This window comes from Schistocerca gregaria, chromosome X, assembly GCF_023897955.1.
Source record: "Schistocerca gregaria isolate iqSchGreg1 chromosome X, iqSchGreg1.2, whole genome shotgun sequence".
Taxonomy (NCBI): Eukaryota; Metazoa; Arthropoda; class Insecta; order Orthoptera; family Acrididae; genus Schistocerca; species Schistocerca gregaria.
In genome coordinates, this window is record NC_064931.1 from 569052507 (window position 1) to 569077622 (window position 25116).

Consider the following 25116-nt stretch of genomic DNA (forward strand, 5'->3'; position numbering starts at 1 on the left):
TTTTAGACAGTTGTGAGGAGCCTAACAGTTCATATGTGTTATGATTCAGCAGTGTAGTGGTGGTGGTGGTGGTGGTTAGTGTTTAACATCCCGTCGACAACGAGGTCATTAGAGACGGAGCGCAAGCTCGGGTTAGGGAAGGAAATCGGCCGTGCCCTTTCAGAGGAACCATCCTGGCATTTGCCAGAAACGATTTAGGGAAATCACGGAAAACCTAAATCAGGATGGCTGGAGACGGGATTGAACCGTCATCCTCCCGAATGCAAGTCCAGTGTGCTAACCACTGCGCCACCTCGCAGTGTAACACAGACACCCGTGTCCAATAAAAATTTCACGTTTTCCACTAATATGCAAATTAACGAAAAGTTTGAGAAACTGTTTGCTTCCTAGTTTTGCTAATGCCTGGAGCAGGTGTTAATTACACTGCATTTATGACATGGGCCTTGTGACTAGATTTTTATGAGTGGGCAGAATTCTTATGGTTGTTCCATTGCAAAGATATGGATTGTATGTGACCTTTCTTGGCACAAGCATAACACTGTGCTTGTCTGGACGGGCAGTCTTGGCGTTGGTGCTGTGAATAGAACCGAGGGCATAACTTAATTCTGTTCGTATGTTAAGAGAGCTGTTGCTGCATCATGGAGAACTGTTTACGTGACGTGGCGTGCAGATCCTGTTGCTGCCTAATGGGCTGGTCGCAAGCAAGAGACGACTCAACCTGACAAATTGGTGGCTGCTCAAATGTATTGGCCAACACAGCACCTGAGTCGTACTAGATTAGAGATTAGATTAGTTTTTCGTTCCATAGATCCGTGTTGAGGAGATCCTCGTGGATGTGGAACATGTCACTTTTTAAAGCTGAAATAACAATACTAATAGTATAAATATATACAACACATCATTTGTTTCTATTAAAAAATTCGTCAATGGAGTAGAAGGAGTTGGCCACTAGTAAGTCTTTCAGGCTCCTTTTAAACTGATCGTTATTTGTAACAAAATTTTTTAGGTTTGCTGGCAAATTATTGAAGATGAGTGTTCCTGAGTAGTGGACCCCTTTTTGAACTAGAGTAAGTGCTTTTAAGTCCTTGTGCAGACCATTTTTGTTCCTGGTATTGTGTGCATGAACTGAACTGTTTGTTGGAAAAAGAGATATATTATTTAGGACAAATTTCATTAAGGAGTAAATATACTGAGAGCCAGTAGTTAGTATACCCATTTCTTTGAACAGGTTTCTACAAGACGTCCGTGAGTTTACTCCACAAATAATACGTATTACACGCTTTTGGACTCTGAAAACTTTTGTTTGACTTGAAGAGTTACCCCAAAATATTATATCATATGACATTATGGAATGAAAATAGGCAAAGTATGCAAGCATTTTCACTTTTATGTCGCCACTGTCTGCTAACACCCGAATTGCAAATACAGATTTGTTAAGGCGTTTCTGCAGTTCTGTGGTGTGCTCCTCCCAACTGAATTTATTATCAAGTTGTAATCCCAGGAATTTAAGACTGTCAACCTCTTCTATCTGCTCTTCTTCATACTTTATGCATATGCTGGGTGGAAACCTTTTACAAGTTCTGAATTGCATGTAGTGAGTCTTTTCAAAGTTTAATGTCAATGAGTTGGCTTTAAACCATTTATTAATATCCATGAAAATATCATTAGCAGATCTTTCTAGAACTACACTCGACATACTATTTATTGCAAACAAAATGAACTCTGCTTCTGACAGTGTAACTGATCTAGTATTTGCACTACATGTTGAAATGATGGATTGGACTGTTGGAAAATCTGTTCTTTAAGTCTGTCATCAGTTACATTGTACACGATCACATCACCCAACGTCACATCTAAGTATAAAGCACCACAAGCACATTTGAATTTGCATTTCCTGGTCATATCCTGCAAATCTGTTACCCACTCGCGATAAGATTTTTCTAACCATTTCTTGCAATTAAAGAATTGGTACCTCTGCTACCACATTCACTTGTTGGTCATAATAGTTAGTTTGCAAATCTGCAACCTAGTCATGGAAAAGTTCCCTGGGAGTAGAGCTAGGGAATAATTTCTGAATAAGGGGAAACACTGCACTTCCTACTGTTGACAATAAATAATGCAGTTTCACATTATCTGGTACATTGTGAGCAATTACATGAACTTCAGACTGTTGCAGCCACTTTTTCACTAAACTGGTTAAAAGGTGGTATGGCACTCAGAGCTTCAGCCGGTGTTGTATTTTGCACTGTATTTGTTTGATTCGCCAGGAGATGCTGTACCATGTTTAGCACTGTGATTATTTGTTGGGTCTGAAACTGAAACATCCATGTTAGCTGCGTTGCATCTATCACTTGCAGCTGAGGTGCCTGAGCAGGGGGTGGGTTGCTCATAGTGGAAAAGACAAATGCAATAAACAGACAAGGCAAGCAATAAAAATAAGTTCAAAAGCAAAGAAAATTTCCGAAATGCCCACTTGAAAGCACTGATTATCAAAAGCACTGTAAGACACACTGTTAAAGCAAGTAAAAACACCCCTGCAAAGAAAAGTCAATGTAGAATCAAGGTGCCAGAAAAACACAAAAGAAAATCCGTGGCCGCCAGGCACTGGGTTCTTCTTATAACTTGTTGCCAATGTTGAACCCTGCCTAGTTGTCAAAGCTGGCATGTCTAGGAAACTTGGTTCTCAGATCGCTGGACAACAATTCAACCAAATAGTATTGAAGAGTTTTATTACGAAATGAATTGATAACAATGTTTAACTTTGACAGTAACGCAGAAGTGTTGCAAGCAAAGGGCAACATGAAAATAAGAAATCTCTTTAGTGTATACAATTCCTAAGTCGCTGGCCTTGAAGTGCCTAATCTTGATGTTGCTCTAGAAGTAGGCCGTAGTCAGTTGGCTCGGCACTTATGTCTTCTGCCATCATGTTGTCATCCTGTAGAGGAGTCAGTCAGTGTGCAATTAGCTGACGTCATCTTCGCAGCCCTCTCTGCTCTCTTGTGCCGGTGCTTGACTTTACACTGTAACACCTATATCCTTAATGCTGGGGTGCTGCAGAATTCTTGAACAGTTTTAAGTTCACATATAATAAACTGTCTTCAGGCAGAAAAGCTTCTCTTCCAAATCAACATGGATTTAGAAACACTGCTTGTGTGAGACTGAGCTTGCCATTTTTTCGCACAATACCTTGCGAACTGTGGATAGAGGGCAACATGCAGATCCAGTATTCCAAAATTTCTGGAAAGCTTTTGACACAGTGCCCCACTCAGACTGTTAACGGAAGTCTGAGCATACAGTATAGGTTTCCAGCTATGTGACTGGTTTGAAGACATCATAAGTAATAAAATCCAGTATGTTGACGTGAACAGTGAGAGTACATTGGAGACAAGGGTATCGTTAGGAAGTGCCCCAGGGAAGTGTTATAGTACTGCTTTTGTTCTCATTGTACATAAATGATCTGATGAACAGGGTGAGCAGTAGTATGTGCCTGTTTGTTGATTATGCTGTGGTATATGGGCTAGTACTGTCGTCGTGATTGTAGAAAGATACAGGATGACTTTGACAGAGTTTCTGTTTGGTGAGATGAATGGCAGCTTGCAATAAGTGGCAAAAAATTTAGTTTAATGCAGATGAGTAGAAAAAAAATCTGCTAATGTTCAAACACAGTGTTGGTAGTTTGCTGCTTGACACAGTAACGTCAATTAAATATCCAGGTTTAACGTCGCAAAGCGACATGAAAAGGAACGAGCATTTAAGGTAGTAATAGGGAAGATGAATGGTTAGCTTGGTTTATTGAGAGAGTTTTAGTGTAGCTAATCTACAAAGATGACCACATATAGAAAATTTGTGCAACACATTCTTGAGAATTCCTTGAGTGTTTTGGGCTCCACACTGGACTGTATTAAAGGAAGACATCAAAGCAGTTCAGAAGTATACTCCTAGATTCGTTATCACTAGGTTTTATCAACACTCAAATGTTACAGAGATGGTGCGTTGACTTGAATGGGACTCTGTGGAGGGAAGATTCCGATCTTTTCATGAAACATTATCAAGAAAATTTAAAGACTGGACATTCGTAGCTGACCTCAGAACAATTTTACTGCCTCCAATGTACATTTGGCATAAGGACTGCGAAGACAAGATCAGAGAAATTATGTCTCATACCGGAGCATATAGACAGTTATTTTTCCCCTTGCTCCATTTGCAAGGGTGGGATAGGAAAGATGATGACTGGTAGTCGTATGTGGTTTTCTCCGCCATACAACCATATGGTGGCTTGCAGAGCATGCATGTATATGTAAGCAATAAGTAGATCCTAGTTGTAAGGGTGCTGATGTAGGGATGTGTGGAATGGTGTTACTATATGATACAATCTGTCTAAGAAGTGGCTGAGGTGATGAGGTGAGGCATGGATAATGCTTATAAATAGTATAAAGGGATAGACATACTGTTGAGGTAACAGGGGTAGGTCCAAAAAACTGTTGCTGTACGATGTGAGAACAGGCCAGGCTGTTGCTTGCTTAGAAACAACCGTAGATCATGTGAATAAGTAATTACTTAGGTAAAAACAATCTATCAGTGACTCTCCATCTAAGATAACAAACGGTACCTTCCTTACCAAGAAATCTCAGCCCAGTAACAAAGTGTTTTAACATCACATTAAAATAATTTTGTTAGTAAAATTGGTGTGGTACTGAGCCAAATACTTCCCAGGGGCCAAGACTACATGACTGCCTCAACCCATGGCTTTCAGAATGTCATGTGAGAAAAAAATTTGTTGGTTTGATACTGTCAGTGTTTGGGTGAGGTTGCTATGTTTGAGATACCTTATTTTATTTGAGCTCATAAAATGATAAGATATTCTACAACTGATGGACAACAGTGAACTTGGATGATAATGTTGTGGATCACTACTGCTAACGATGTAGCAGATTGCTTTGATCTGCACTTTCTTTCAACCACTGCGCACAGTTTTATGTTTGAGTTATTTACGGTATATTGCAGTTGAAATAAGGGCGAATTCAGCTGCAAATTTGCTGTAGTATCTGACAGAGATCCCGCTAGGTGCTGGAGCTGTTTTCAGTTTGAGATTTCAGCTGTTTCTCAACACCACTACCCATCCAGGTATCCATGCATGTTAACACGACCGCATCTGGGACAGGTACGTATCCCAGCCCCAGGTTTGAACACACCTGGCAAATTAACTAGGAGGGTTTGGTGTGCTGCCCAGCCTGGGTGTAATGTTTAGGCAGTTTCCCACATCCCACCAGGTGAATACGGGTTGGTTCTCATGTTCTGCCTCAAATACATGCTACGCAAACAATTATAACACTTTCTCACACTTGCATACAGAATTTACTGTGTATGAATATGGATTGGGTACATTGCTTCTATCCTGGTGGGTGAACAGGAGACTGATTGCCTTAGCTGTCTGATCTCCTTAAACAGTTACTCAGCACTCAACAGCACTAACACTAACAAGTATTTCACTTATCTATTGAGTGGTGTAAGAATTAAATCATGGCAGTACTTCTGCATCATTGAAAACTTGAGTTCATCATTTCTGCTTCAGCTCTGATATCCTCAATTTCAGTTCCTGTGTCATCCACGATTGTTTGGTCACTAACTTTGCTGCCACTAACAGCCTTTACTTGTGACAAAAATTTCTTCATGTTTTGTGAAAGATCTTCCCATCACATTCTACTATGGTAGTCACTGAAGGCTTCACTTGCTGCTGTCTTGTTAGCCAAACACATTTCATTCAGTATCTCTAACCCTGTGCTTTGTTTACACGTATTACACAGTAATCTCTGTTTCTTTATAAGTTTCTTGACAGTGACTGTATACCATGGAGCATCCCTCCCATCATGACTGCTCTGTTAAGCATATATTTATCCAGTATCTGGTGAATTATTCTTTCAACTTCAGCCACAGTTAGTCTGTATGCACGTGTCTAGAGCTAAAACTTATTTAGTTATCACATTACTGCCTCTTTATATGGTCTGCTGAACCTGTAAGTCTTTTTACTCCTCTTTGTACCTTGGCAATCATTGTTGCTACATCTCCCTAGTGACCAGTGATGCCAGTTTCTATGTGGGCATCCTTAAAGAGATAATGATAATGTCGTGTGACTAGGGCCTCCCAGCAGGTAGACCATTCGTCTGGTGCAAGTCTTTCGATTTGACGCCACGCCAGTGACTTGCGCGTCGATGGGGATGAAATGGTGATGATTAGGACAACGCAACACCCAGTCCCTAAGCGGAGAAAATCTCCAACCCAGCCGGGAATCGAACCCGGGCCCTTAGGATTGACATTTTGTTGTGCTGACCACTCGGCTACTGGAGGCGGACCTTAAAGAGATTAGGGCTATTTATTGCCATGAATACCAATATATTTCCATCACAAGTGAGCTTCTGGACTATATGTGCTACTTAGTTTTCAGTTAAGCCATTAAGTAATGTTCTGCAAGACATCATTCTTTCTTAATTTTTTTTATCTCCATAGTGTTTCTTGCAGTAAGTAAATTATAAAAGATGTCAAATTCACCGGTGTTGAAAATATCTGTGAAAACTCACAACATTGTATCAATCATGGCAGTGTAGTGTTCTTCCACTTTGTGTGTCTACAGCACCATTTCTCCACTTAGATTCTGAAATGAGAGCTCCAAAAAGTGTTTGACAGGGTTCCCCATGGCAGACTGTTAACGAAGGTACGAGCATACGGGATAGATTTCCAGATATGTCAATGGCTCAAAGACTTGTTAAGTAATAAAACCCAATACACTGTCCTCAGTGGCAAGAGACAAGGCTATCATCAGGAGTGTCACATGGAAATGTGACTGGACCGTTATTATTCTCGAAATACATAAATGACCCAACTGACAGGGTGAGCAGCAGTCTGTGGCTGTTTGCTGATGATGGTGTGGTATGCAGCAAGATGTCATTCTTGAGTGACTGTAGGAGGATACGAGATGAGCTGGAAAAATTTTTATTTTGAGGGATGAATGGCAGCTACTTTTAAACGTAGAAAAATGTAGCTTAATGAAGATGAGTGGGAAAAAGTCCTATAATGTTTGAATAGAGCATTAATATTGTGCCACTTGATATGGTCATGTTGATGAAATACATGGGTTTAATGTTACAAAGTGATATGAAATAGCTCGAGTATTTAAGGACGGTAGTAGGGAAGACACATGATTAACTTTGGTGTATAGGCAGAACTTCAGGAATGTGTTGTTCGTCTGTGAAGACGACCAGGTGTAGAACACTAGTGCCACCCATTCTCGAGTATTGCTCAAGTGTTAGCACCAGGTCATATTAAAGGATGATGTTGAAGCAGTTCAGAGGTGGGCTGCTAGATTTGTTATCAGGAGGGTGGTTCAGCGTGCAGGCATGTTTGAGATGCTTCGGGAACTCAAATGGGAATCCATGAAGGGAAGGCAACATTCTTTTTGAGGAACACCACAGGGAAAATTTAGAGAACCAGCATTCAAAGCTGACAGCAGAATTGTACTGTCCATTTCATCACTGACAACATGACAAAGTCATCAACAAACTGTGTTTTTTATCATCTTATGTAGTTATTTTTCTAATTTTCACATAAGAGCAGAACTCCTAATATATTAATTCCTGGCCTGTCTTTCTTCAACCAATCATTATTATAAATTTTCCTCATTATGAAAACAGAAAAATCTGCAGCTGTCAGTTAGCATCACCTCAGTTCTGCAGCAAGTGTAAACTTTCCAGAACTGAAGGAGATATTGACATCAAGTAATACTGTGATGTAAGACAAGGAAATAATTTTAGTTACTAATGTCATTATGTACAATATTGTAAAGCAGTTTAGTATGGTAACACAGAAGTTGTTGTTGTTGTTGTTTTTGTGTGTGTGTGTGTGTGTGTGTGTGTGTGTGAGAGAGAGAGAGAGAGAGAGAGAGAGAGAGAGAGAGAGAGAGAGAGAGAGAGAGAGCAAGGGGGGATGGCATGTTTATGTATCTGCATTTATTCTTCTGCTCTGTTCTGTATAATATTTATTATCTTCCAGGACCTAAAGAGATCAATAATAGATGATGGCCTTGCAGTGATTGTGAACCATGTTATTATCCCTCATTCTGGCTGGGATTCCACATCATCTGGTGAAACATGTTGGTCAACAATATTCAGGAATGCATCAGGAGTTTTGCGGTAAGGATTGTAGTTCCAATTTTGTTAAAGAATTAATGAAAAATTTGAGCAAATTGAATGTGAGGGTTTATTCATACGCCTTTTGCTTTTTCTCAGTTACGTGCTGTCTGATATGACACAAATACAAGGGTGATCCCAAAAGTAAGGTCTTTATAAGTACAGAACTCTGCTTCTATGGCAGTTGGTCACACTTTTATGAAGAGTTCTTCACACGCTGTGTGTAAACATGAGTACACCGCGCTGAGGTGCTCAGTCTTGGCTTGGCAGCTGTTGAGAATGGAGCTCCTGTTGGATGTTACCGCCAAGTGCAAATTGCGCGCAGTTATTTGGTTTTTGAATGGAAAGGGCATGCACCGATTGAAATCCATCGCCAGTTGACGGAAGTGTATGGTGAGTCGTGCGTGGATGTCAAAAATGTTCGTAAGTGGTGTAGAGGGTTTGTAGCTGGTCGGACTGAAATTCACGACGAGCAAAGGGGCGGGAGACTGTCAATTTCTGAGGAGACAGTGTTGAAGGTTGAGCAAAGCATGCATGAAGATTGGTGGATCAACCTGGGTGATCTCTGCATGTTGGTTGCTGAGGTTTCCTGAAGCACTGCTCACAGAATTTTAATGGAAACATTGAATTACCAGAAGGAGTGTGCAACATGGGTGCCACGAATGCTGATTGAGGATCACATGCGGCAGCAAGCTGATGCTTCCCGCACATTTCTTCACCACCTTAAAGCCAAACAGGACAACTTTCTGGACACAATTGTCACAGGTGAGGAAACCTGGGCATACCACTTTACACCTGAGACCAAGCAACAATCAAGCCAATGACGGCATCCTTCTTCCCCAAAGCTGTGGAAATCCAAACAAACGCAGTCTGCCAGTAAAGTCATCACAACCGTTTTTTGGGATCGGAAAGGTGTATTTTTGGTCGACTTTATGTCCACTGGGACCACAGTTAACACTTGACAGGTACTCTGAGACTATGAAAAAACTCAAACGGGCAGTTCAGAACCAGAGAAGAGGAATGTTGAGCAAGGGCGTTCACATGCTCCATGACAACGCTTGCCCACACATCGCTCAGTAAACCGTTGCTCTCCTACAACAGTTTCAGTGGAACATGATCACCCACCCACCCTATGGTCCTGACTTTTCACCCAGTGGGTATCACCTGTTCCCTGAATTAAAAGAACATTTGGCCACAAAGTGATTCAGCTCTGACGACGAGGTGAAAGAAGAGGTTCATAACTTTCTGAACAGCATGGAGGCGAGCTGATATGACACGGGCACACCAAAACTGCCACAGCGTCTACAAAAATGCAAGGACAGAAATGGTGGTTATGTCGAAAAATAGCTAAATGTTCAAGCTGTTAACTGATTTAAACCGTTGTAGAAATAAACAGGTCCATGTACTTACAAACAAATAGGAGACCTTACTTTTGGGATTACCCTCGTACTATAGGTAGTTGTAAAATTTTAATTATCATCTCAAACAAATCAGACTGTCATGAAACTTGGTGATGGAGTTAAGCCTTCTCTGCATGTTCCCTCTTCCATGTGATGCATTTTTCCCAATTATCGATGATTTGATGGGCACCTGGGTTGTAAGGAACTCTGCCTTTTGGGTGTTTAGGAAATGTTACACCTTAATAATTGTGTCATCGTCGCCCTGGGAATGTCTACCACAGAGTGGTTTTTCATCTGAGGAAAGAGGAAGAAATCAGTGGGTACTGCGTCAGGAGAATACAACATGCATCTAAGAAGTTCTAAAACTTATTTTATTTGTGGTGTATAAGCCGCATCAGCACAGTAACTATGGTGGCAGCTTGAAATGACAATTGTAAACAACAGATGTGCATTCAACCAGTCAGTTGTTAGCAGGCAATGTTAAATAGTGGACATGCACATAGCACGCCAACATTGTTGTGTTACACATCACAGTGGAACAGTGTCTCAGAATCAAATGTTTGAGACATTCTCCAGAACGTTTTGAAGAAGAGAAAAGTGTGTGCGCAGTCCCACAAACCTTGACTTGTGAACAAAAATGGCATGTGGATGCCTGCTGCAACTTGATTGAAATGCAAAACATGACAATTCTTTCCTGGAAAAAAATTGTCATGTATGACAAAACTTTGTGGTTGCAAGCTTCTTCATCTTCCAGTACCTACTGCAACCTACATCTTACTGAATCTGTTTAGTGTATTCATCTCTTAGTCTCCCTCTATGATTTTTACCCTCCCTGCTGCCCTCCAATATTGGTGATCCCTTGATGCCTCAGAATATGCCCTACCAACCAATCCCTTCTTGTAGTCAAGTTGTGCCACAAATTTCTCTTCTCTCCAATTCTATTCAATACCTCCTCATTAATTATGTGATCTACCCATCTAATCTTCAGCATTCTTCTGTAGCACCACATTTCAAAAGCATCTATTTTCTTCTTGTCCAAACTATTTATCGTCCATGTTTCACTTCCATACATGACTACACTCCATACGAATACTTTCAGAAACGACTTCCTGACATTTAAATCTATACTCGATGTTAACAAATTTCTCTTCCTCAGAAACGCTTCCCTTGCCAGTCTACATTTTATATCCTCTCTACTTCGACCATCATCAGTTATTTTTCTCCCCAAATAGCAAAATTCATTTAGTAATTTAAGTGTCTCAGTTCCTAATCTAATTCCGGCAGCATCGCCCGATTTAATTCGATTACATTCCATTATCCTCGTTTTGCTTTTGTTGATGTTCATCTTATATCCTCCTTTCAAGACACTGTCCATTCCGTTCAGCTGCTCTTCCAGGTCCTTTGCTGTCTCTGACAGAATTACAGTGTCATCGGCGAACCTCAAAAGTTTTTATATCTTCTCCGTGGATTTTAATACCTACTCGGAATTTTTCTTTTATTTCCTTGACTGCTTGCTTAATATACAGATTGAATAACATTGGGAATAGGCTACAACCCTGTCTCACTCCCTTTCCAACCACTGCTTCCTTTTTGTGCCCCTCAACTCTTATAACTGCCATTTGGTTTCTGTACAAATTGTAAATATCCTTTCGCTCCTGTATTTTACCCCTGCCACCTTCAGAATTTTAAAGAGAGCATTCCAGTCAGCATTGTCAAAAGCTTTCTCTAAGTCTACAAATGCTAGAAACATAGGTTTGCCTTTCCATAATCTATTTTCTAAGATAAGTCGTAAGGTCAGTATTGCCTCACATGTTCCAACATTTCTACGGAATCCAAACTGGTCTTCCCCAAGGTCGGCTTCTAGCAGTTTTTCCATTCGTCTGTAAAGAATTCGTGTTAGTATTTAGCAGCCGTGACTTATTAAACTGATAGTTCGGTAATTTTCACATCTGTCAACACCTGCTTTCTTTGGGATTGGAATTATTATTTTCTTCTTGAAGTCTGAGGGTATTTCACCTGTCTCATACATCTTGCTCACTAGATGGTAGAGTTTTGTTAGGCCTGGCTCTCCCAAGGCTGTCATTAGTTCTTATGGGATGTTGTCTACTCCCGGGGCCTTGTTTCGACTGAGGTCTTTCAGTGCTCTGTCAAACTCTTCATGCAGTATCATATCTCCTATTTCATCTCCATCTACATTCTCTTCCATTTCTATAATTTAGTCCTCAAGAACATCGCCCTTGTATAGACCCTCTATATACTCCTTCCACCTTTCTGATTTCCCTTCTTTGCTTAGTACTGGGTTTCCACCTGAGCTCTTGATATTCATGCAAGTCGTTCTCTTTTCTCCATAGGTCTAAATTTTCCTGTAGGCGGTATCTATCTTACCCCTAGTGATATGCGCCTCCACATCCTTACATCTGTCCTCTAGCCATCCCTGCTTAGCCATTTTGCACTTCCTGTCAATCTCATTTTTGAGATGTTTGTATTCCTTTTGCCTGCTTCATTTACTGCATTTTTATGAAACTACCACAAAATGACAACATGCAGAAATTTACATGGAGGGCCAACACTTTGGTAACAACTGAAATTCAAGCCAGTTTCATGTGTGAGATAAACTACATCTCAGAGGAGGATTTTTCTGCCAGTTTCGCATGGACGCATGAATGATATGTAAATTTTACTTGAGCAGTTGGAGACTAAGTAGAAGATGTGATAATAAATATTTTTCTCTTTTTTAATTAATGCAGTGTTGAAACTTTTTGGACTGATGGTGTACAGTGGGTGGGGCAAATTTTGATTGCCCAAAGTAACAGCATATATGATGGAGGCCTGTGCAGAATGAGCAGGAACATTGTTGTGGAACAAAACATCTTCGTAACCAGCTTTCCATGATGCTTCATTTTGCTGGCTGCCCATAACCTCTTCAGCAGATTTTATTTCTATGCTCCTGTGTCGTTTGCCCCTTATGAGCATAATCTGTTATTTCTACACCAAGACAGATGAAGGGAGAGAGAAACACTGATGGTGGTTGGATCTTCGTCTGCTTCAATGGTGGTGAATCCACATGTTTGCATTACTTACTTTGCTCCTTTCCTCTCAGGAGCATAGTAATACACACAGCACTCGTCCTTGGCTATTAGGTGGTTAAAGATATTATCTGGATTGACCTGACAGCTGCAACATTTCTGCTGCTGCCTCGGTTTGGAGAGCTTTTTAAATGTCATATACGGTGCTAAAAACTGAATCATGACTGATTTTCGTTATTGCCTCTGTGGGCATATGCCAGTCTTCGAGCAACACAGCCTATACTTCTCTCGCGAATACAAGTTCTTCACATGGAGATAGTCTGCCACTTTGTTCTTAATCATTCAGAATTGTTTGACCACACTGCTTGCACCACCTAATCATTGTGTCATATAATGGTGCATTTGTTGCACCACCAACTCCCTTTCAAATGCAGGAAACAACCTATCCTGCAATAGTCCACTTTTCCAAAAGTTTTGCCCTTTTCTCTCTCTCTCTCTCTCTCTCTCTCTCTCTCTCTCTCTCTCTCTCTCTCCCTCTAGCAGGGTTGTGGTATGAGGTTTGCTGTGTGTTCCAGGACTGCAGTCACGTACTGCAAACAGGAGAAAAGAAATTAATTTTGTAATGTTATGTTTTCAAGGTGATTAATTAAAATTTTATGACTACCTACTGTACATTATTTTTATATGTTGCTGATGAAACCCATGTAGTAGTGGCCTTTTTCTGCTCTTTTATTGGTGGAAGTAAATTTAAAATTCCAAATGCAAATCACCCATAATCATAGGTGGCTACCATCTCTAAACAGCATGGTTATTACTAACTAAAGAATTACTAATATAATGAGTCATATGTATCAGAGATCTTTCATGAATTGAACTGTAAATATTTGAAAAGTTTCCTTTACATTTTTGATGGGATGTTATTTTGTCTCTTTTTAAAGGAATGTTAGTTCTGCAGGAGAGTATGCGAGGAAAAAACTGAGAGAATGTGATGGTTTAGTTGACTCCTTGTTGTATGTTGTGAGGTCGGCGATTGAAAAATCAAACATTGGTAACAAAAGTGTTGAAAACTGTGTATGTGTGTTGAGAAACTTATCCTATAGATGCCAAGAAGTGGAAGATCCTCATTATGATAAGCATCCTGTTCCAACGCAAAGCAGAGTTGGTGCACAGCAGAAAGGTAATGTCCTCTTGGGTGTATTTTCTCCTTTCACTAACTAAGGAAAAAAGTTTTAAATTTTAACTTTGTCTTTTAATGTGTGTTGAATTCTGATTACTGCGAATTGGTGTTACCGTGCACGTTGATGCCAGTAATTTCTGCAGAGTGTAATTGCTATATGCTATGTTGTATCCTTGTCAGCTCAATTGGCATCCAGCTAGTCTTCTTAATTTGATTAATAATTTGCTGTGCTGCTTTTGTATTCTCAAATTTTAATTCTGTGTGTGGTATTACATCATATAAAGGTATAATATTTCATAGAGCAAGTCAGAGGTAAGCTTTGTAAGCCCCCATTTTTATAATTAACTCTTTTGCTAGAAAACAAGTTATGAAGTGTAATAATAACCAGGAAATTCAGGTATTGTAAGCTAACCAGCTTTTGGCACTGGAGTGTGTTGTTTGTTGATGGAGCCACATAGGACACAACAGCATGTTACATTGATGATAATTTCCTCATTGTATATTTGATGATAAGTGGGGATGCAGAGTGATAAGAATTTGCCTCAGAGAAATGAGATTTGCATTAAATTAAATCTTGCCTTTTTCTCTGAATTATCTTCATATCATTTCATACAAATGTACTTCATAACTATTTCTCCTGCAATTTATGGTCTTTTTGTCACATTTGTTTACTGTACAGCATTGAATACATACCTGAAATACCCACTCCTCACATCTGACATGACATTAGTATTTATTGACTGCTAGTGGAATGTCAATAAGAACAGTTGTAATAATAGTCACCGTTTTTATGGATAAATGCAACAACTTTTGTAGAAACTATATACTGATATGTGTAGTAGCAGAAGGTAAAATAATGAGTTACTTTCACTTCACTCCATAACTTCCCGAGAGACCTTTTAATTATTGCCTAAGTAAGCCCTTTCTAAAATGACAATTCCCTGGGGTCCACAAATAATAAATGCTATATTTTTTTTTTATTTTTTTTTTAAAAAAAGGGAAGTTGTCCTGCCACACTCAAAACAAATGCAATGTTAAGATAAATCTACTAAATAACCGGAATGAATAATGCACTTGGAAGTAGTTTCACATTATGAGTACTGTAACATATTAAGAAAAGTTGTAAAAAAGAAATCCTGAAATATGTTGTACTTCGACAGTAAAATAAAACCGATACGGAATTTTAGGAAGAGGGTGTGGGAGGGGGGAACAGGAGAATCAGCCATAGAAAATGAACTATTTCTTGTAAAGAGAATTAAACCATTATAAAAGCTCTTCATGTGCAAAAGAGACTTTTAAAAATTACTTTTAAAAACTAGGAGGAACTTTGGTGTAAGTTGTTTGGAAGGGAGAGCAAAACTGTTCTCAGAATAAGTGATACAGATTGTCTAGTTTCCTTTTTTGAAATTCTGTCCTTAGCACAGACAAGTCCCCTTGGGTTAGAGCTGGCTTGATAGCCTGAACCTGGGAGTTCAGCAAGTATATGTCATTGACTTAGAAATACGTAAGAAATATGATGGAGATTACATAATACTAGCTAAACAAGGCTGGGGTCTTTGTTGCAATCTAGATGTTATAAAAATGATAGATTACTGGGAAAGAAGATAGAGTACACAGTGCAATAAATAAGAAATCTATGTCAACTATAGTATAAATTGAGTTCAAACACAGGATATGTTCAAAAAAACTTGTTTTCAGCAAGATAAAAATTTTAGCTACATTATTCTGCCAGCTGTCAGACTCTTCAAAGTGACAGAAAATATACTTCCTGGTAAATGTATTCCCCACTCTTCCCAAAACAGATTTAGAGTTTAATCACGCACCAGTTGAATGGAAAAATTACAGTTTTCTTAAGTGCCAGGCAATAGAAGCTTAAGTGTTAACATTCCTGATCCATAAATATCAGTTCAAGAAGGATAAGGTTCCTGATCCATAAATATCAGTTCAAGAAGGATAAGGTTTAGTGATTTTGGCACTCTGCATTAAATTTGAAGTGGGATTAGAGTCCAGTAATGGCAGTGTGTGCGGCTCAGTGGTTGTATGAATAAGTTTCGAACTAGAAATCCAAAGGTTTGAGGTTTGATCCTCAGGTGACCCTAGAACATTTCTCTGTCATTTACTGCTTCTTTCACTTCTGAAAGTGATTTGTATCGTGAAAAAAACCCATTTAGCACCACCATGGTGTGGAGTCCATATTGTATTGAAGGTCCCCCTGTAACTTACTGGTTAACGCAAAGATTGAGGGAGGTCAAGAGCATACCATCTTTGTAGGACCATGCTGAGTAAATCTCTGTGTTGTTCAAGCAAATCTTTGGGTTGAGGGCAGCTTCATTTTAGTGACAGAAACAATCTCCTGTTCTGCATCAACTGCCTTTCCCATAACTTCAAATCTCCACTCTCTTGCAACAACTTTAATTGAGGACACTAAAAGGAATTATTCTTGAATCTTTGCAAGAATGCTTCACAGAAATGTTGGTATATGTGAGGATGAGGTGAAGTTGTAATTTTCCTCAGTCATGTGTTGCTGTGACATTTGCTGCAGCACCTCTATCATTTTAGTGATGTATGAAGTAGCCTGCTATGTGTGGAAATAATGTAATGAATCATTGTAGCTGTTACATGTCAGACCCTTACTTAATTATATATTTTTATGAACTATGCAGTTTTATATGAGTTTCAGTAAAATTACACCAGTTGTCATGTTAGAACGGATGTTTTATGTTGAATATGGTGTACATATGTTATCTGATTTGAGATGTTATGCAGGCCTTACAGTTTGTTAGTTGTCTGTATCATGTGTTTCATTGACATAGCATGTAGACCAAAACCTAGAGAGTTTATATTTTGCCCATATCCTGTAGTCGATTTGAATGTTGTGCTTGTTCATTGTTTATTACTTCTGTTGTTGACAAACTTTGATTTTTTTAAATTGTTGTTTTAGAGCATGTCATTGCACATGTGTTTTAAAATATGCCATTGCACATTAAATTTGCTCATTGTAGTTCAGTTCTCAGTGGCCTATTTAATATTAAGCAGTATTCTGTTTTTGCATGATGCAGCATTTACTTTTGTCGCTAGTGTGTGGAATTCATATCTTTTAAGGTAATAGATTTTTATTTTTTATTTATTTATTTTAACTTTATTTGTGGGCTTTTGTTTTGCACCTGTAACACACATGCTTTAAGGTGATCTAATGGCTCAGCATATCTACATATAAAAATACTTGGTCTGTTTCCATTTTTGCAGACAATACATTGTACGTACTAAGTGTGTGTGAATTTACTGTTCTCCCATTTAGTTATGAAAGGGAGACATAGGTTTTCCATAGGTATATTCAGAATTAGATGCAGTTAATCGTAGAATGTATAGGACTGGCTGTACATTTCTTAATACTGGTGATTTTGTTGTGAATAGGGCCATTCACATTTCACACTCAAGCCTGAAAGTGGATAAATAGAGAGAAAAATTTATTTTTAGTTTAATCTTTGGTGGTATATAAAAAGCCTTCAAATTTTATTTTAGGGTGTGGCATTTACTTTTAACTGATATTTTAATGTGATACATGAACGAGAAGTATGTGTGGTAGCAATAATAAATTGGAGTAGTGAAAGGAGGTATAACATAAATCATGAGTAACAAATTTGCCATAACATTAACCTCCTATTATTTCCATGTTGTACATGAGATTATGAATGCATTAGAACTTTCACATTTGTCTAAACCACATGCAGTAAAGCAATTCAGAGTAGCTTCAGTATATAGTTAATTTCATTTAATGCAGATGTTGTGTGTATTTATGGTATAGGATTTCAATTGACCTGTCTTTTCCTTTTATATATTGTTGTTGAGGTTTTTGGTTTCTTCTTTATATATAACTTTAAAATTCTGTCTTGTAGAGATAACTATCCCATATTATTTGTAAAACAAATTATTACATTATCTTCTCCTGTCAGTTATATATTTTCTTATTCCACTTTTTTTGTAGCATACAGCCTCTGTCAAGGTAAGCAACTGTACAAGTAATAATTACACAAACTGCTTTTGAGTTCTGTAAACCTCTTACATGTGCAGCTAACAATAATTTTGTCAGTGCGCATGCTCAATAGCCTGTTTCCTCAAAGCTCAGAATTATTAGGTACTCTTCTCCCACAGAAATTAATGCACTGATAATTTACAATAGTGTTTATGCACTCTCTGTTACTACATTTTATTGACTGATGTTGCATTCATGGGGCTACAGTGTTTGTCAGCTTTACTATGTGAAATTATCCAGGTCAATCAATTTGCCAGATAACATTTGTTCTGGTTTGTGTGCTACACTGACAATAACGTCTTGTTAGATTTTAAAAGCCTATATCATCATTTTATCTTCTTTATGCTGATCTCCTACTTCCCTTTGTGTGTGTGTGTGTGTGTGTGTGTGTGTGTGTGTGTGTGTGCGTGCGTGCGTGTGTGCGTGTGTGTTTATGATCAGTTCACTTGTAGGCTGGATCAGTGTACTTACAGGCTGACAGTTAAATTCACAAGTGTGTTATGTAGAGAAAACTGGAACCACATACCACTTTCTTTTAGCTAATGGCCTGTTTTGAAATTGTTTATATTTTCAGTTTAATAAGTGCTTTTGAATTTCAAAGAACTTGTAATGCATAAGGGAGAAACTCAGAATTATTATTGCCTCCTAATTCACTTCCCTTTGAATAACCACTCAGATTTACACTGCATAAACTTCCAAACTTTGCAAGTAATTGTTACTTTTTCAGTACAATCTCAGTGGGTTTTTTGTAAAGTAATTTCTATACGCCTTTGAACAACAGTATGTACAATATGAGTCAAAAAGGACTTTACAGCTGTGGAATCATCTAGAAATTTATTGAAATAACTTACAGAATTGATAGATGTGTCATTTTATAGCAAGCAACCTCAAGTTTGAGTCACAAAGTGCACCTGTACTCCCTCCCGCCACCAGGAGTGCCAGCGCAGTGCACATTTAAAACGTCTGGTTTCACTGGTGCAGAGCACAACGAAACATTCCTTAATGCAATAATCTTCAGCAGTGAGTCAGAATTTCACCAGTGACTTGGTGAACACCCACAACTGTAGAATACAGGCCAGTGAAAATCCATGCGCAACCCTGGAACACATTTGTGACAGACCCGAAGTTAATGAGTTTTGTGCCCATAAGAAATTGAAAGTATATGGCCCTTTCTTCCTCGTGGAAAAAACTGTCACTGGTATTGTGTACCTGGATATGTGTGTGATAACTTATTAATTCCACAGATCAATGAAGATGACTGAAATAGTCTGGTTTACTACCAGCAAGACAGTGTACCACCTAATTTCCTCACGGAAGTTCAAGGTTTCCTAGATAATCGCTTCCCAGGTCAGTGAATTGGCCGCAAAGGGCCAAACGTGTGCCCACCTCACTCCCCAGACTTGACATCACTGGATTTCTTTCTCTGGGCTTTAATTAAAGACCATGTGTATGTTCTTCACCTACCAATTTAGCCAACCTCAAAAATTGAATCTACACTACTGCTGCACGAGGTACAAGTTTGGGAAGAAATTAATTGCCAGTGGGATGTCTGCCATATTACATATGGTAGTCACATCAAACCAAAATGACACTTGACACTTTTATGTGATGCCTGAGGTTGTTTGCTACAAAATGATGTGTCTACTGATTCTTGAAGTTATCTCAATAAATGTCTATATCATTCCAAAGTTGAGAAGTTCTGTTTGACTTACTCTGTATTATTCTTCTGCAGTAAAAAACCACAGACCCCAGTCATTTGGGCACATGTGTGTGATATTTCTGCTGTGCACAATTGGTTGAGTTTTTGATGAGTGGAGTTTGGAGTTTGTTAAGACAAATATTTCACAGAATTGAGGACTTAGCACTTCTTAAAAAGTTGTGCAGCAAAGTTTTGAACTTCGCATTATCTTTTCATACGTAAATAATTCTTTCACATTTGTATGTAGCTCCACTCTCCATCCAGTTTCTACTCACTTTGCTCAGAAAACGGGAGTGTTCTTTTTGTATGTTATTTATATACTGTAGTCATAAAAGTGCTTGTCTTCGAACTCTGAGGTATAACTTAAATAATGTGTAACTAGTACCTCCGTAGAGGTGCCAAACATGGGATACTCAACTAATGAGAGGTCTGTTCACTGTAACACAGATGTGTGAGCATTATCTCAACATAGACAGGTTCCTAAAGATTGGAGAGCGAATGTAATGTCTGAAATGTGTGTGTAACTGAAAAAATATGTAGGACAGTGATTTAATGATGTGTGTGCTGTGATTGTAGGTAACTGACCAACAAGACACAGTTGAAGTTTTACAAGGCTGTTGTCATCACCTTTCCTGCTGACACAGAGATTCTCACCTTTTCACACATTCTTTATTGTTCTGTTAGAACCACATTTTCACCTTCTTTGACTCTGGAAAATGATTCTGCACCCAAGTTTTTTGAAAGCTCACTACACAATGCAGTAATGCTATCCCTTTTGCATTATACATGGTATAGTCACGTTACTGTAACTACCGCCTATGTTTAATGTCATCATGCAGTTGGCAGTTGGTAGCACTAGCAGCAGAGGGTATGTAAAGCGTGTTTCGGGCTTCGGGAAACAGTGCTGTTGTTGTCATAATGTGAAAATGGAGCAATTTATCTGACAGTCAAAACAACATGATCAAGAGCTTTGGCAGCAAGGGTGGAAGCATTTCTGAAATGGTCAAGTTTGTAAACTGTTCATGTGCCACTGTGGTTAAAGTATATCATACATAGCAAAATGGTGCTATCCAAAAGTGGTGCCAAGACATCTGTGGATCTGTGGTGCACCACAGGCCATAAAAGACAAGGGTGAACAATGGCTGCATAGATATTTACAGGTGAATAGATGTGCACTGTTGAGCAGCTGACCACCCAGAGGAACCAAGGGTTTATCAACAGTATCGCCTCAATGGCCATTCAGTGAACATTGCTGTGTATGTGTCTTCACAGCAGGCATCTGGTTCATGCATCCATGGTGGCTGCTGGTCAGCGATGATGAAGGCTGAAATTCACATGGGAATATCACAACTGGACATTCACTGAGTTGTTATAGGTGGCCCGATCAGATGAATCACATTTTATGCTCCATCAGATAGACGGCAAACACTCTGCAACAATTAACATAGGGGTCCATGCTAGAGGAGGTATCGTTGCGGTCTCGGGAATGTTTTTACGGTATTCCCTGGGTGAGCTGATCATTCTGGGAGGCATAGTGGATCAACACAAGTATGTGTCAATCCTTGGGGACCATGTCCAGCCCTATATGAAGCTGGTTTTTTCTTCGGCATAATGGCATCTACCAGCAGGGCAATGTGACTTGTCACACTGCTCTCAGTATAAATGCATGGATTGAAGAGCACCAGAATGAGTTTAATGTACTCCCCTTTCTGCCAGACTCCCCAGATTTAGACCCAGTTGAGAATCTGTGGGACCACCCTGATTAGGCTGTTCGCTCCGTGGATCCTCAACTGAGAAACCTAGTGTGACTGGAGTTTGCATATCTCCACATCTCTGTTGCTACCTTCCAGAACCTTATTGACTCTCTTACAGCATGTCTCACTGTGATCCATGCTGCAATAGGTGGTTCTTGAGACTTTTGACAGGTGCTCACATTAATGTTACTGGACTGTGTAGAAATTAAGAAATTTTAACACTCACTTCCTTCTTTCTCTCTCCTTCTTTGACTTCAGTAAATGTGATTTCTTTTAGTATTTATTGTGATAATATATGTAACTAGTGTTCCTTAATAAATCATACATGATTATGTAGAAATGTATCTTAGTGTCGTGTGTTGCATCTGCTTAGTTCATAAAGTATTCTACCTATATTTAACTGACTGCAGTGCAAGATATTGGCTTTGACATCCTATTTAATAGTTTTCTAGCAAGAGCAATTTATGTAAACAAACATTTTATATTGTCATACACCCATGTTCATTCACTGTGTGTCTAAATGAGACTGTATTCATTTATTATTGTATGTCAGATAGAAGCTGAAAAAATTACATTTTTTCTTGCAGTGTAAAACATCAAAATGTTACAGGGGCTCAAAAACAAGTTGGTTGTTGAACTCAATTTCCACAAATTTATAGTCAAGTTACATAATGCCTAGGATCATGAGTGTTGGTCCCGAAGACTATGAAGACATGGTTCTGCTAATGTAATAGATAATGAAAAATTATGTACACTTTAGGAAATACATTTTGGTGTATTCAATACCATTTTGTGTGTGTGTGTGTGTGTGTGTGTGTGTGTGTGTGTGTGTGTGTGTGTGGGCGCTCTCTCTTCTCCTGCCCTCCCCCCCTCCTCACACTGAGAGAGGTTATGAGTGTACACATTCACCTACACAGGCTGGTTCCTCTTTTCGTTTGGCAATTACTTCTTTTATATCTTTGCTTCAATTTTTTGTCTTCTGCATGTAAGGAAAAGTTACTTTCTTTTATGTGCATAATAAGGGGTGTGGTATTTTACACCAATAATAGGTGTTCTGATGTGCATGCCTGCTGTTGAAACTGTCATGTAATTTTACATTTTCTTTTAGCAGCTTTATAATTAACTGTGTTTTTTCTACAGCGTTGAATTACCTTTCATTGATATTCCCATAAGATCTGTGAAATTTATTTGGATTTGTGGGGTTCGATTTGATGAACAAATGTTCTCATTTGCAATTAAATAGAATGCTTCATTACTGAAAGTTCATCTCTCCCAGTTATCTCTCCTCTCCTCACCCCTCGCCCCTTACCCCTCAAACAGGTGTGATATATCTCTCCCTCCCTCTCCTTCCATAATATGGATCAAAGATATGCAGAAACACAAGGAACTTCGCTAAGTTTTTTTTTTCCTCACATGTTAGAATACATGTAGCATCAAATACATTATTGTTTAATACATTACATTGTTAATTGCACATGCTAGTGCTTTTCATTGGTTTTTAGTGTTTGCTTTATATTTCAGTGCAGCTTTGCAACATCTTGTGTGTGGGTATTAATGGCTTCTGAAAATTGAGGTACAAATCTTTGATTTTCTGAAAGTGCGCAGGGTGAAAAAAATTAATAAGTGAAATGATTCATTGAAACTGAAGTTTTGTCTTTATGATTGCAATATGCAGTATGTTATTGTGCTATATGTGAGGTTCATAGTTACAGACATTTGCTTCAAGAAGTGTAATGCTGTTACTTTTTTGTCAGAGCTGTGTCATTTGAATTTTTTATTCCATTATATCACTTTATAGTATGAACTTCTGTCTTGTTATTTGTGAAGTGCTGTTAATACATTGTCTTGTACAGATTAGGCTTGCGTGTATGTGTGCGTGTAGTTGGAGCCATTCGGTTACCATATGAAGTAGTAACTATCTTTGCATGAACAATTATTGTTTTTTTGTAACTGCAGCTGTGTAATTAGAGATAAATGCATGTGTGAAATTTAATTCGGTTGTTCCCTGTGCCTCATTTTGCTTTTGTATTTTAACCCTTTCAATGTTCTGTAGCTCATTGGTCCATGGAATACAGTGTGTGTGTGTGTGTGTGTGTGTGTGTGTGTGTGTGTGTGTGTGTGAGAGAGAGAGAGAGAGAGAGAGAGAGAGAGAGAGAGCGTGCGCGCACGTCCGTGCCCGTGTCCGTCCATATGCATTTCAATTCCTTGTGAGCTTGGAGATAATTCTTTAAGTTGAGAGGACTACTCAAGAAAGTTGATGGAGGGTGCATATTCTATGTAATTGTAGATCATAAGGAAGGACAGTACAGGGTAGGATTCAAATTAATTTATTGCACCACTTCTAGATGTGCATTAAAAAATTACTTTCTCTTCCTGTTGCAAGATTTCTTTTGAAGTAAAAGTTAATAGTTGATTACATCGGGGTGAAATGTAGTGAAACTTTAAACTAATAGGAAAACGTCTGTATCTTCTAATCAACATAGTCACTTGCTAAAAGTGTATCCATATTACCTCTGAAAGAATATAATCTCTCATCTTCAAATAATTGGTGCTCTATTTCCTGTCAGAGAAGCATAGACGTAAATCCTGATATGTGTATTCTGATTTGACTTGCATGTAGTTTTCCGGAGCTGTCTGTGGTGAACTCGTGCCACAACATGACATGTCACACCTCATCCGTCCCAATCAGAACTATTACTCTACCTGTTGACAGTATTATAGCCATCAGTTTTTAGCAAAGAGAAATGAAAGTTTCATTCCTTTCAGACCCAAAGGAAACATCTCGGTTATTGGTAGCTTGCCACATATTTACCACAACCACACTTGCTTAAGCATGATGTAGGTGAATCTTAGTGAAAAAAAGTGCCTGTAACATGCATTTATCGTGTTTTGTGGGGACACACACTTTTCAGATAAGTAGGTGTCAGTTTTGTAGTGAAACTATGGGGCTTCCGTAATGATTTTTAGTAGTAGCCACAAATAGAATTGGATTCATTGCTGTCAGTAGTTTTGAAACTCATGTCCATTATTTCCTGTTCTTATAGGTGACAATTTGGGCTGCTTTGGTGCAAGCAAAAAGAAAAAAGACGCACAGCCCATTCAACAGAAGGAAACAGCTGCAAGCAGCCGAAGCACAAATCAACGACTAGAACCTGTCAAAGGAATGGAACTTCTCTGGCAGCCTGAAGTAAGGAAGAAAACTTGTACTTCTTTACATTGTTATGTTGTTGTTTCTTGATCCTGATCATAATTTTCTTTTACTTAGGTTGTTCAGTCTTACCTCTCTCTCTTGCAAAGCTGCTCGAATCCAGAAACATTGGAGGCAGCTGCAGGTGCACTGCAAAACCTTGCTGCGTGTTATTGGCAACCAAGTATTGAAATAAGAGCAGCAGTGAGGAAAGAAAAGGGTCTTCCAATTCTGGTTGAGCTTCTGCGAATGGAAGTTGACCGGGTTGTCTGTGCTGTAGCAACAGCTCTGAGAAATTTGGCAATTGACCAGCGAAACAAGGAACTGATAGGTATTATTAGGAGCCACAGGATTGTCTAAAAAGTTTCTGTACAGAACTACTTGCTTTTAATTTTAATGTTTATCTGTTTCAGGGAAGTATGCTATGCGAGATCTTGTACAGAAATTACCGTCCGGAAATCCACAACATGATCAGGGAACATCAGACGATACCATTGCTGCTGTACTTGCAACATTGAATGAAGTAATAAAGAAGAATGCAGAATTCTCTAGGTTTGTGAGCTTGCCTATACTGTGATTGTTCCTAAAATATGATTTTTATAAGTGTTGTTCAAACTAGGTTTGCTCTAGGAATAACATACTCTATTAATATTTACCATA

The 25116-nt window shown here is 38.8% G+C and overlaps 1 protein-coding gene across 17 annotated transcripts in view; it reads left to right on the forward strand.

The window, feature by feature from the left end:
- LOC126299340 (catenin delta-2) overlaps positions 1 to 25116 on the forward strand; it is a 468367-nt gene that overhangs the window by 410263 nt on the left and 32988 nt on the right. For all 17 annotated transcript variants that reach the window (XM_049991178.1, XM_049991175.1, XM_049991184.1 and 14 more), the window contains 5 exons: positions 8044 to 8183; positions 13545 to 13783; positions 24314 to 24456; positions 24535 to 24787; positions 24870 to 25008. In XM_049991178.1, coding sequence (XP_049847135.1) covers positions 8044 to 8183; positions 13545 to 13783; positions 24314 to 24456; positions 24535 to 24787; positions 24870 to 25008 — 914 coding nt within the window. The remainder of the gene's footprint in view (positions 1 to 8043; positions 8184 to 13544; positions 13784 to 24313; positions 24457 to 24534; positions 24788 to 24869; positions 25009 to 25116) is intronic.